The sequence below is a fragment of the Euleptes europaea genome, chromosome 18, assembly GCF_029931775.1.
Source record: "Euleptes europaea isolate rEulEur1 chromosome 18, rEulEur1.hap1, whole genome shotgun sequence".
NCBI classification, from domain to species: domain Eukaryota; kingdom Metazoa; phylum Chordata; class Lepidosauria; order Squamata; family Sphaerodactylidae; genus Euleptes; species Euleptes europaea.
Window position 1 is genome coordinate 5,563,319 of NC_079329.1, and position 13,110 is coordinate 5,576,428.

Sequence of the window (13,110 nt, forward strand, 5' to 3'; positions counted from 1 at the left end):
AGTCTATTCCCCACAAAAAAACAGTGCAAGGCTTCATTGGGCGAAAACGCACGGGCGCTTGAGCCTCCTTTCTTCCCTGTTCCAGCCAGGATCCAGACAGGATCGAACGCACGAAGGTGCGTTCGATCCTGGCTGGATCCTGGCTGGAACAGGGAAGAAAGGAGGCTCAAGCGCCCGTACATTTTCGCCCATTGTGTAAGGTTTCATTAGAAGGGCATGTCAACTGGGAGCATCATTTTTCAAGTGTGCAGCTCCTCCTTGTGGTTATGTTGAGGGCAATGCTACACACTTCCTACACTTGACTCTTCCTACACCCTTGACACTGAGAGACACTGTCCTTCAGTGTTACTCCTCTGAAGATGCCTGCCACAGTTGCTGGCGAAACGTCAGGAAAGAAAATTCCAAGACCACGCTCACACAGCCCGGATAACCTACAAGAACCAATGCTAATGTAAATTCAGTCAGATGGAACAGGAAAGCAGATGCGGTGATTTCTTGACAAGCCACAGTTCTTTGTGAAAGAAGTTAAACTGAGAGTATGTGGCAGAACCACCACAAGGCAGAATCATGGCTCAGCGACAGAACAGCAGCCTTGCATGCAAAAGGTCCCAGGTTCAATCCCTGGCATCTTCAGTTAAAAGGGATCATGCAGTAGGCAATGCAAAAGACCTCAGCCCGCAACCTTGGAGAGCTGCCGCCAGTCACAGTAGACAATAGTGACTTAGACAGAACATTGGTCTGACTTGGTATAAGGCAGCTTCATATGCGTTCAGAGAGCTTTAGGACAGGCTGGGGATTAGAAAGGTCTCCCATACTCTAGTCCACCAATCTAGCCGGCATATCACACTGGATCCCAAGGTCCTGAATAGGGAGGCCTACATTGTGTGATCCTTTCCCCCCAGAAAAGGGAGGCGGGGCCATGCCAACTACCTGTGTTTTGGGAGAGGGGCATGGTTCCAACCCCTTCTTGACCTTGCTGTGTAAGTGATACCATGACCTTCAGCCTAATCTACCAAATTTAGTTGCAGTGATTATTATTTTTAAAAAGGGGAATCCCTATGCACAGAATCTGGACAGCAAAGGAGAAAAGTAGTGGGATTTAATTTACTGATTTGATAGACAGGACTTCCCCCCCCCCATGTGACTTTTTACACCACAGGCTTTGGCTGATCATTTCTTGATCTCTGCTGCCACCAGGTGGCCACTTCTGTCTTCTAGGGCAAAGAGGTGTTCAGAAGAAGGGGACAAAAAGGATTTTTTAAGCTAGGATCATTGTCACTGTCTATGAAGCCAGATTCATCTACTGCTTGAGATTTAAGAAATGATATATTGGGCTGGGGGAGGGGAGGCAACATGGTATAGCTGATCTTGTCAGATCTCAGAAGCTAAGCAGGGTCAGTACTCGGATGGGGGACCACCAAGGAAGGTTCTGCAGAGGAAGGCAATGGCAAACCACCTGTTCTTCTCACTTTCCTTGAAAGCCCCCTGCTGGGGTCTCCATAGGTCAGCTGTGACTTGATGGCACTTCACACACACACATATTGGGCTGGAGCATTAGAAGTGGGGAACCCTCAGGAATAGGGGGGATGTAGGGTGGGAGGTGGTCTACGGCTCAACCAGGAAAGCATCCGGAAGCATAGGTGCTCCCCTCTGTCACATGTCTAAGTGCCTCCTCCTCACTCGGGGGCATTTTTGGATCCAATAACTAGATTTCCCAGGCATACTCTTATGAGTTTAATCATGAGTTTAATCATGAGTTTAATTTTAAAATGTTCTGGATTTTGGCATGTATTCGCCCCTCCCCTTTTTTACATATTTTTACAAAAAAAAGTACCATTTACTTCTTTACAATTCCAACATTTCCCTTTATAATTCTTGTCCATCTTCTTAATATCCTTTGGAGTAACATGCCACCAATAAAGCATCTTGTCCCAGTTTTCTCTTGATGTCTGACTGGCTGTAAATTTTGCATACCTCTGAATGTCTCTTGCCCTGAAAACCATACAGGGTCGCCCTAAGTCACCTGTGGCCTGGTGGCAAAAACAAAATAGGAAGTCTGAAGAGATGGCACAGGTCTATCTTAGCTTGTGCTCTTCTTTTGCTTACCCTTTCCTCCTCAATGAGACCCTCTGCAGTTTATAAGATACCATTTTACAGTCAAAAGCATCCTTTAAAGCATTTTGGACCTGCTTGTTCCTCAGACTGTAAACAAATGGGGTCATGAGAGGACACACGACGTTGTTGAGAACAGCCACAACTTTGTTGAAGTTTTGCCCACCATCTTGCACCGGTTTGACGTACATAGATATGCAGCTGCCGTAGGTGATGGAGACCACAGTGATGTGGGCAGCACAGGTGGAAAAGGCCTTCTGCCTACCTGCAGCAGTGGGGATGTGGAGAACGGTGTGGATAATCCTCATGTAAGAGACGACGGTGATCGCTAAAGTTCCCATGAGAGAAAACACAGCTGAAATGAAGCCGATCAGCTCAAGGAGCTGTTTATCTCCACACTGAAGTTTCTGCAAAGGTCTGCTGTCACAGAAGAAATGGTCGATGACATTTGAGCCGCAAAAGGGAAACTGATAGTCATGCATGGTTTGGCCAAAAATCATGACGAAGCTCCCTCCCCAAGAATACAGCACCAAGAGTGTGCAGAAACTATCTTTCATGATGGTGGTGTACCGTAGAGGGTGGCAGATGGCCACGTATCTGTCGAAGGACATCACTGTCAGCAGGAAGAAGTCAGTGGTGCCCAAAAAGAAATACATAAAAGACTGGCTTATACAACCCGCAAAAGAGATTGTTTTCCTGCCAGTTGCCAAGTTAATCAAGGCTGTTGGCATGACAGTAGTAGTATATCCAATTTCCAAGATGGCATAATTTCGGAGGAAAAAATACATGGGGGTTCGGAGACGGAAATCCGTCAAAGTGATGATAATAATTAGTAGGTTTCCTGCTATGGTCATAAGGTACATGATTAAAAAGAGCACAAAGAGAAAGATTTCTAGATTGTGGTTCTCAGTGAATCCGAGGAGTAAGAACTCCTTGATCTTGGTCTGGTTCTTCATAATGATGTATCTTATTAGCCATAAACTGGAAAAAAATAGTATTGGGGGAAATATTAGTATTTCAGAAATGGTATTATTTCTGGACAAGGCTAATGAACAATCTTGATCAACATGCTTCTTACCAGCAATATGTTTATGGGAATAATACTAACAATGTGTATATCACATAGGTTGAGATGGAATTCACTGGGTTTATACACCTTTGAATTTGCTTTCAGATTTTCTATCATCTCTCTAGCATCTATCCATTGTATTCTGCTTACAATTTTTTAAAAGTTTACTGAGAAATTAATTCTCATAGGGTTCAACTGGTTACACCCTAGTAGCTATGCATTACCATACAGTAATGAAATGGTCAGAAAGTTGCATTGGTAAAAACTGTTTTATTACTGCCTATCATGGTAGATATATTCCAGACTAGTGTGAAATAGTACGGCACATTTAAACAGTTTAACAAATAGATGCATAATGCCTGGCAAAATTCCTTTTATGCAGATCACAATTTAAAAAGGGATTTTCCCCTTTTTATCAGTTGTTGACTCAAACAAGAGAGCAGGTGCATGTCCTGAAACACAGAGATCTAGGTACATAAAATGCTGTAATTTTATGATATAGACAATACATTGCTAGTCTGCTGGTGAAAAACACAGGTGCCCACTTTGCCCATACAAAAAGGCTGTTCTAAGAATCATCAGACCTGGAGATGTAATGTGGGATGGGGGCAGCAATATGAAGGGAAATTGGGTGAAGAAGATGGCTGGATCCAGACCTTGTTTCCCATAAATCCCTTCACCCTCTCACAATAAGATCCACCCATAACCATCTGAAGGGTCAGAGGACTCTTCAAGAGCTGCATTTCAAGGAACTACAGCAGGAGAGGGGAGGCAGGAATGTTCCCTTCTCCAAGCTCCGCTTTGGATCCAAGTCTATAATAGCAGATCAGGATGCACGTTTTGTATTTCTATTGAATCAAGCTGCATTACAGGCTTATTTTCTCAATCAACAGCAGTCCATTCTCAAAGCAGTGCTTCAAGATAAACCCATCCAAATACACTCAAATCCCTTCCCTTTTTTCATGACAGCATAATCCACTACTCTGCTGCCACACCCCCACTTGGAGACACCAGAAATCCATGGAAGTCAATCCATTGTTTACACGATGCAACACAACAGAACACAACACAAGCCTTTATTGGCATATAAAAAGGAAGAACATACATTTGGATAAAACCGAGTACAAATAAATAAAATTGGATAAAACCATCCCAAATCAGCCATTAAGGAAAGCTACACACCATTCACGATACCTGATTGCTAGCTGTAAGAACCTTGCCACTGATTCAATTATTTTAGGGTTTTGTGTGGTCATAAGTTATGATGTCCTCATTTCAAGAGAGAGCCATTGTTTATTGGAATCTCATGGACCTTCCTTATACTGATGGATCTTGGTCCATCAAGGTCAGTGTTGTCTACTCAGACTGGTAGCACCTCTCCAGGGTCTCTGGTAGATCAATTCCCCATTAACTACTACTGCATCATTTTAATTGGAGATGCCCGTCCCTAAATCCTGCTTTCATATTTGCTACGTTCCTGTTTCCACTTCAGGGATATAATGATCTTTTTGCCCACTTCAAATAAAGAATGTTAGGAAACCCTTGAAGGTTTTTTTTTTAATTGTTTTAAATTCTACTCCGATGTGTTACATTCAAAAAGGAGCCCCACGTGCAAAAGTCCACATGAGGTTCGATTTTCACTGCCAACTCTGTCTCTGTTAGAAACTGCTGCATGTTATGTGGAGGATATGGACTCGGAAGAAAAATGCTAGTTTGGCATAGATAAGGATAAACACAATGTGCAAAGGCTGATGGATAAAGAAAGATACTGGATACTATGATTTAAGAAACAACAGCAGAGAATCAGAAGTGCATTTGTTATGCTCATCTGCATTTTTAAGGAGCTGCTGACGTTTGTTGGACAGCAAATTCAGTGACCTATTTCTTCACAGGAGCAACCAGCCTGCCATTCCAGCACTTACCTTACCTATATTACTTCCTTCTCATGTAATGAATCTGAAAATCCCTTCCGTCCTTAGAGCTATATAGGATTATGTAAAACACAACAGAATATTATGGCTAATGACTCCTTTTGATTTTGTGTGCCCTGGGGAGAATACAAGTGTTGTCCTAAGTAGAATTACATCATTCTAAACCAATTGCCTTCAGTATACTTAAAAAGGTGTTAATCTGTTTAGGATGACATTAGGGGTATGCAAAAAAAAAAAAATCAGTACATTTCAGGTTCGGGTTTACGCCTGAATTTTTTCAGTAAACCTGAAATAAGCCAAAAATCCATACCAGTAAATATGGGAATTCGGCATATTTTCAGGTTTCCTGAAAAAATTTGGCCCCATAGATTCTATGGGGATTTTTTTTCAAAGCTCCTGGGGGGCATTTTGGGAGGTAGAGCCCCCAAATTCACCGTGTAGCTTGAAGTGATTCTCCTTGCATGGCCCCCAAAGTTGGGTAAAGATTGGGTCTGGGGATTTGATTTTATGGGGTCCGGAAGGGGTCCCCCCCTCCTCCATAGAGAATAATTGCAAAGTGAATACCCAAACCTATCCATTCATTCATATCTGACATTTCCGAGTACACATAAAGAACCACAAGAGACAAATTCACCCTCCAGCTATTTCCATTCTTTACTCATCATCATCATGTGCAAGATGCAGAAAAGAAAAATTCAAAGAAAGGTCAACTCTTTAAACAGCAGATTTGAGGATGCCCCAGGATTGGAAGGAAAAAAACACATTACTGACAAACAACTGGTGATCATGAAATGACTTCTGTATTCCGCCTTGATTTTTGGAATTGTTACTTTTTTGTGTTTGCTTAGATTATGAGCAGAATGCTACAATGCCCTAGTTAACTGCTGGGATAGGCATAGTGTCTCTTTTGAAAGAAGAAAGGGATCTTAAGAATTACAATTGTTATTTTTTCTCCTGATTAGTTGCTCTCTTCTGTTCAGCTCAGGTCTCAACACAATAATGTAGCATTTGGGGGAAAAGATACAACCTAGTAAACCACCACTGGACACCAAAATAGAGAAGATTTCCACAGCTACCATGGATTTCCCTTTGGTGCTCAGGTACGTTGGGAAAAAAGACAACCAAACACTGCAAAAGATCAACATGCTGAAGGTAATGAACTTGGCCTCATTGAAACTGTCAGGCAACTTCCTGGCTAGGAAAGCCACAGTCAAGCTGATGATGGATAGAAGTCCCATATAACCCAGGACAAGGTAGAACATGAATTCAGACCCTTCATTACATTCAAATATGATCTCTTCAGTCAGTGACACTGTGTCAAAATATGGGAATGGTGGTGAAGTTGCTAGCCACACCATAGAAATGCTTACTTGGATGAGGGAGCAGGAAAAGATAATTGAGTTAGCCAGTCGTTTCCCTACCCACTTTCTCATGCCGGACCCTGGTTTAGTAGCCATGAAAGCTACAACCACAGTGAGGGTTTTGACCAACACACAAGAAACAGCCACTGAGAAGATAATGCTGAAAGCAGATTGACGGAGGAAGCAGGAGACTTTTGTTGGTTGGCCAATGAACAGCAATGAGGAGAGGAAGCAGAGCAGAAGAGCAATGAGAAGTATGTAGGTGATATCCCGGTTGTTGGCTTTGACTACAGGAGTGTTTTTGTGCTTAACGAAAATTCCTAAAACTACAGTTGTGATGAGGGCTAAAGAAATAGCTATGGAAGCCAAACTAATACCTAAAGGTTCATGAAAAGACAGGAAACTTAGTGTCTTGGGAACACATCCATCTTGGGTTTTGGTTGGATATTGGTCACTTGGACATTTGATACAATCATCCATATCTGGAAAAAAAGATGAAGAGGGACCATAACAGTGACAGTTGACACGAGACTGGGCATGATACACATTTCATTACCATTTTTTATGTGAGAGCAATGTTGGGAAAGTTCATCAAGTTCAATTTCTAGTGCTGGTGCTTAGTGTGGTGGTACTCCAAACACCAAATATTGACAATGTTGATTTAGAATAGGGCTGTGCAAAAAAAAAAAAAATCAGTAAATTTCGGGGGGGGTTTCGGGTTTGGGTTTTTTTGCCCCAATTTTTTTCAGTAAGCCCAGAATTAGTTGAATATCCATACTGGAAAATATGGGCATTTGGCTTATTTTTGGGATTCCAGAAAAATTCAGGCCCATTATAGTCAATGGGGATTTTTTTAAGCTCCTGGGTGGGGGGGTTTAGAAGGAGAGTCTCCAAAATTTGCATCCTGGCTGCAAGGGGCTCTCCTTCAATGGTCACCAAAGTTTGGTGAACTTTGGGACATTGGGTCCACTTTTATGGGCCCGCAAAGGGGTCTCCCCATCCCCCAAGCATTTCTGAGCAGAGCTGTCCATCAGGTTCAAAAGTTCAGCGTTGCCGAGAACTGGCAGAAAGAGGCACTTCCTGACTGGTGCCCCAAAGTCTGGGGTCTGCCTTCATTTCTGGGTCGCTTTGCATGATGTCCATGCAAATGAGCTTCCAAATGGAGGGGAAAGGCCTAAATACAAGAGAAATAAGGCACAGAAAACCTTTCTTTTGGTGGAAAATGACCTCCTGTGAGCAGTCCTTTATTGTGGTCATGAAAAATCTGATTGAAAGAGATGGTCACCGTGTAGGGAAACAAAGCCTCTACTTGGGGCAACCTTCAGTTTCAGAGCAGGTTTTCAGGAGGGGGTGAGATCTGAGCCAGCTGAAGTCTCAACCATGGGGGCTGTCTGAAGGCGAGTGCTCATCCACATGGATGAAAAAATCTCCTTCGGAAGCCTGGTGGTGTCAGCAGCTGTTGAAGTTGGCTCTTTTTATTTTTGGGTATATCCCTCCACACAAGATTGGGTGAGCCCCGTCTTTTAATGACTCTTCTGCTTGCAGACTAGTCTTCTGTTGGCTGATATACCTGGAAAGTTGGTCAGATCACGTTAGCTCCAATTACACAATCCCCATCTCAAAAGGACCATATCAAAACTAGTCAAAAAAAGAAAGAAAGAAAACTAGTCAAAAAAGAAAGAAAGAAAGAAAGAAAGAAAGAAAGAAAGAAAGAAAGAAAGAAAGAAAGAAAGAAAGAAAGAAAGAAAGAAAGAAAGAAAGAAAGAAAGAAAGAAAGAAAGAAAGAAAGAAAAGGGGAGAAAGCACAGGGCCATGCCTCTGAGCAAAGGTGAATAGCAAAAGCCAAATATCTATTCAGCTATTCAGCTTTGGCTTTATCCCCAGGTTTTGGAGTTCAGTAAACCCAAATCCCAAAATTTACTGAAACTGCTAATTTCGGGTTTATTTTTGGTTAAAGTTTATCGATATGCACAACCCTAATTTAGAAATTAGATCTCTTTTTTTGCTCTAACCATGCAATCAAATTATATAGAATATAAATTTTATTTCTGTACAATACTTTCAGTCATACAGGTAAAGAGGAATTTTTATTTAATAAACAAAGAAATGTGTTCAGTTATGGCCTATATGAAAATGGAAGGAGAGACAGGGAGGGAGAGAGGGAGAGAGAGAGAGAAGGAGGACTAGGGCATGGAAGTAACTGCTCTGGGGACTGAGTGTGGAATTCGAAGACCATAACTGCTCAGAGGCAGGTTGTAATGGGACTTCCAGACATTAAATCTCTTGCACAAAACAGTTGTGGATGAGTCTCATTTGTGGGGTAGAATGGAGCCTTGGCCAGTGTCCAGTTTGCTACACGAATCCTCCCTGTAGATAGCAAGTCCAGATACTCCCACCTTTGCCCTGGTTACAGATAGATTAACAATTTTCTTTTCTGTCCAATCCCTGACTTGGTTTTGCATTTGTAACTGCTATTGCTTGCATAAAGTATGGTTTTCACAAAGACAGTCAAGAAGAAGATGCCACTAATGAAGACTCCTATGAGTCCACTAAAGCTTGAGAACCAACCATCTGAATCAACCCTGAATGCTAATGCATTACGTCACCTACCCCTTTGGCTGGAAATCTCCCCTTCTGGGCAAGGCACACAATCGTAGCAGCAAAATTTCTCCCCTTCCTTCTTTTTCTTATGATAGCCAGGGTTGCAGAGGTCACTGCACAAAGAAATGGCCTCCATCTATGCAAAAATATGAACGAGGATTCAGGCAGGATAAGTCAAATTTTATTTTACTCTTTAGTAACTGATATGTGAACAAAAAGTGAGCAATTAAAATGGAGCAATAATGAATATTATGCTTGCAAAAATCTAAGCAAGCAAAACAAAATAAAAACCCTCTCCAGTTATATAGTCAGTGTCATTTGAAGTATCTTTCTGGGGAGATAAAATAATTGTTAACAAATATATGGACAAATCTTTCCATGGTTTCACATATACGGAAATATATAATTGTTGTAAAGTTCTATAAGGACTAGGGGGATGCAGAAATTACGGTTTTAATTGTTGTGAATTTCATAAATAACATGGTGAAAGAACAGAATTGAAAGCTTAATTTTTTTCTGATTCCCAGCATGGTGGAAAACCCCAGGGACATCACAAGTCTCCACCTGGCAATGTTCTCTTTCCCTTTCCCTCAATCCAAAGGGGTATCAAGACAAACTGGGTAATAACCAACACCACCAGAAAATCAATAGCTATCTACTTCCAGATCAAATATATATATATATATACTTGGACTGCAATTATATAGTTATTCAAGAGTAGTGCAGTCACTATGGCTTTTAAAGAATAAAAATTTCACCTATGACACACCAATGTGTAAGCAAAATTAATTAATATGTATTGTTCATAGACTGCCTCAGCAGCATAATGAAAATCCTAACAAATAAACAGCAATGCCTAATATGTTATAAGCACATATGGCAAGGAAATGTATCATACATCAAATAATAATCAACAACAACAATAATCAAGCAACCTGCAAACGAAAAGAAACCTTAAAAAACTATTATTTTTTAAATTAAATTAAATTAAAAAACCTTAAAAAACTATATATGGGACTATTATACTCACCAACTGAGGAAATTTATTTTGAAACAGGGCATATATCGGAATCCTGTCTTGTTGTTGATTATTGTTGTTGATTATTATTTGATGTATGATACATTTCCTTGCCATATGTGCTTATAACATATTAGGCATTGCTGTTTATTTGTATGATCTACTGCCAGATGGCTTTTCTTCTGAGAGGACCCACCTAGTTCCCACCTATCCTGCTTTATGCCTACAAGATAGCTTGGGAATGTTTTATTATACCTTTTCAGTTTTGAACTATAGTGCCCAACGGATGGCAAGAGTACCCACTGTCCCCCAGTAAATACTTTAGACAGAAAGACCAAATAGTCAACATCACCATGTGTTTACAAAGTTGAGGCTTTGTGCAGTCAAGATGTAAGATGCATGCATCGCTTCTGGTACTTGCCTCCTTGGCCAGCTAAAGCTGCGAGGAAGGGCTCCTGCAACAAGCATACATTGCAACCCAAGGGTTGAGACATGGGGGTTAATTCTAGGGTAGAGGGTGTTTCTCTATGAAAAGTAATATATCTAATTCTATATATCACATCTAAATCTGTGGATACTTAAATCCAGAGGTTGGGGTAATGTTCAGACAAGTCAGATGTCTCTGGCGGTGAAAAGGGCCGTCAAGTGGCAACCGACTAATGGCAACCATGCAGGATTTTAAAGGCAAGAGATTAACAGAGGGGATTTACCATTGCTTGCCTCTGAGTAGCAACCCTGGATTTCCTTGGGGACTTCCATCCAGTACTAACTAGGGCCCACCTTGCTTAGCTTCCAAGATCTAATGAGATAGACTAAGCCTGGGCCCTCCAGGTCAGAGGCAGATCTTTCTACAAACTCGACAAAGTTCCAGCTTAGCAAAAAGAGTGAAATCAAAAGAAGAATACCAATAGATGCAGTCAATGCCTGTTGCTAGGCAACAATAGGTTTGCCAGAATTCCAGGCTTGGTTCATTTCAGTAAAAAACAGAGGGAGGAAGCCCTTTTCAGGGTTACTTTGGCCTTTACCAATCAATGTGGCACTTTAAATGTACATTTCTCTTTAGTTCTTCAAGCAAAATATGGACTTTTGGGATGACTGAAATAGGCGGCAGCTGCTGTATCCATTGCTCAGAGAATAGAGCGACAATTGAAAAGATCATGCAAACCATACCTGGTTAAAACTTTTTTGCCAGACAATCACATTCTCATGAACAATTAACTTTTGTCCTTCAGGAGCATTGAAATCCATCCTTCCAATTTTTGCCCTATAGAAAGATTTATTTGGGAAGGTGACCAGGTTCATGATATCATATCCATCTCCCATTTCCCTGTTTTCTTTAAAAGACAAGGTTTCTCCAGCTGAATTGTTAAATGAAATGCCTTGAAGAAATGGGTGAACCTGGAGAAAGAGATTTAGAACACTTATGGTTGAGATTGATCAACTTCGTTTTTTCCAATATATTTTGATACTCTCATAGAGACCAAGCATGATGGAGCTTGCAGAAGATTGAAATTTTACAGGTTATCCTTCATTAGAATCCTCTTACATATGTGGTTAGAATTTGTGCCTTTATACAGCTTATGCTAACATATTCAGGGTCATAAAAGCATTTGAGTGTGAGGATTACCTGCCAAGACTGGAGAACATAATGGTCCACACCTTGACCACTGTCCGTTGTTCTGTCATAGGATTTGGATGAGTACATGGCATGCAAAGCATGTGCCACAGCATAGACTGCATTATAGATGCTGTAACTGTGACCTGTCATGGACAATTCAAATAGATGCCCAGGAAGGCTCTCTAGCCTTTCCTCCCTGGTACATGTTTCATTGATCTCCATTGTCCCCTGAGGATTTGAATAAGAACAGTCAAAGGCTTGCTCCCAGAATTCCTTGAGAAAGCCATTTCCTTGTTCTTCATAAGGTTTTATGCCCTTAAGAAAGCTCTGAAATCCAAGAACTTCATCTGAATGAATGGCAAAAAAAATGGTCCCATGGAAGAACTGGAAATCCCAAGCCCTCTGATGGCTTCCTAATGCAAAATCAACCTGGGCTGTCATAATCCATATCTTTCTCAACAAGAGAACTTCTTTATATCGAGGATTGCCTAGAAGCATAAACATGTTGAATGCTATAAGTGCCAGAGATTCTCCATAGAACAGATAAGTGTTGGCTTTTCTATCTCTGTAAGGTAGATAAATATCTAGAAGTAAATGACTAATATAACCTAAGTCATTCCAGTAGTATTTCCTGGGGATTCTGTATATAAAAGCCAAACAGATTCCATTTTGGGCAAGCAGTGGCTCCAGGACCTTCAAGAAATGTTCTCCACTTTCATCATCCACAGCAAAAAGCCCAACCCACAACCACCGCAAATGGAGAAGTAAGCGGATGATCCCCATATTCTGATGAGCTTCATTTGGGACCATGCGGTAAAAGGAAGGGGAGTGTTTTGCCTCTGTCTCCTCAGGTGCAAATGATCCATATGTCAGCTAAAAATAAGCATACACCTATATTAGACATGCTTCAGAAAGACTTCTGAAGTGCAAGTGCTTATATGAACATTTTGTGAAGGATAGTGTAAATTTGATAAGAGTTAACATGAAATTGATTCACCTTAGATTTTCTGTGAAACATACTTATAAAATCTACAGAAAAAGTCTCACATCATCACTTGAACACTGTCCCCAGTCTATCACACATCCTTCCAGAATAATGCACTTCCAATCCACTTTAACGATAGTTTGCAAGTGGTTTTTTGCCATTTCACACAGTAAAATCCGGCTGCAAAGTGCATTGAATTTGGGTTGAAAGTACATTATTTGAAATGCTTGGGGGGGGGGGGACCAAGGTCACTCCAATTATCAGTGCAACTCCAACAATTCAGGCTGAGTTCTTTCATAGCAACCCACCAATTCATTCTTTTAACAGAATATGCCAGAGATTGAACTGGGGACTTTCTGCTAGCAAAGCAGAGGCTTTCCCACTTAACCCACTCATTTCCCACTATATTCTGATT

General features: G+C 41.1%; 2 protein-coding genes across 2 annotated transcripts; both read right to left on the reverse strand.

The window, feature by feature from the left end:
- Positions 1-2,102: 2,102 nt before the first annotated feature.
- On the reverse strand, positions 2,103-3,068 carry LOC130490227 (olfactory receptor 49-like). The gene has a single exon (XM_056864052.1). The coding sequence runs from the start codon at positions 3,066-3,068 to the stop codon at positions 2,103-2,105; it is 966 nt and encodes a 321-aa protein (XP_056720030.1).
- A 2,970-nt stretch (positions 3,069-6,038) lies between these two features.
- On the reverse strand, positions 6,039-12,520 carry LOC130490228 (vomeronasal type-2 receptor 26-like). The gene is made up of 4 exons (XM_056864053.1): positions 11,720-12,520; positions 11,263-11,490; positions 9,084-9,210; positions 6,039-6,955 (listed from the first exon to the last, which is right to left on the reverse strand). Exons 1-4 carry the CDS (start codon positions 12,518-12,520, stop codon positions 6,039-6,041), a joined length of 2,073 nt encoding a protein of 690 aa, XP_056720031.1.
- Positions 12,521-13,110: the final 590 nt, after the last annotated feature.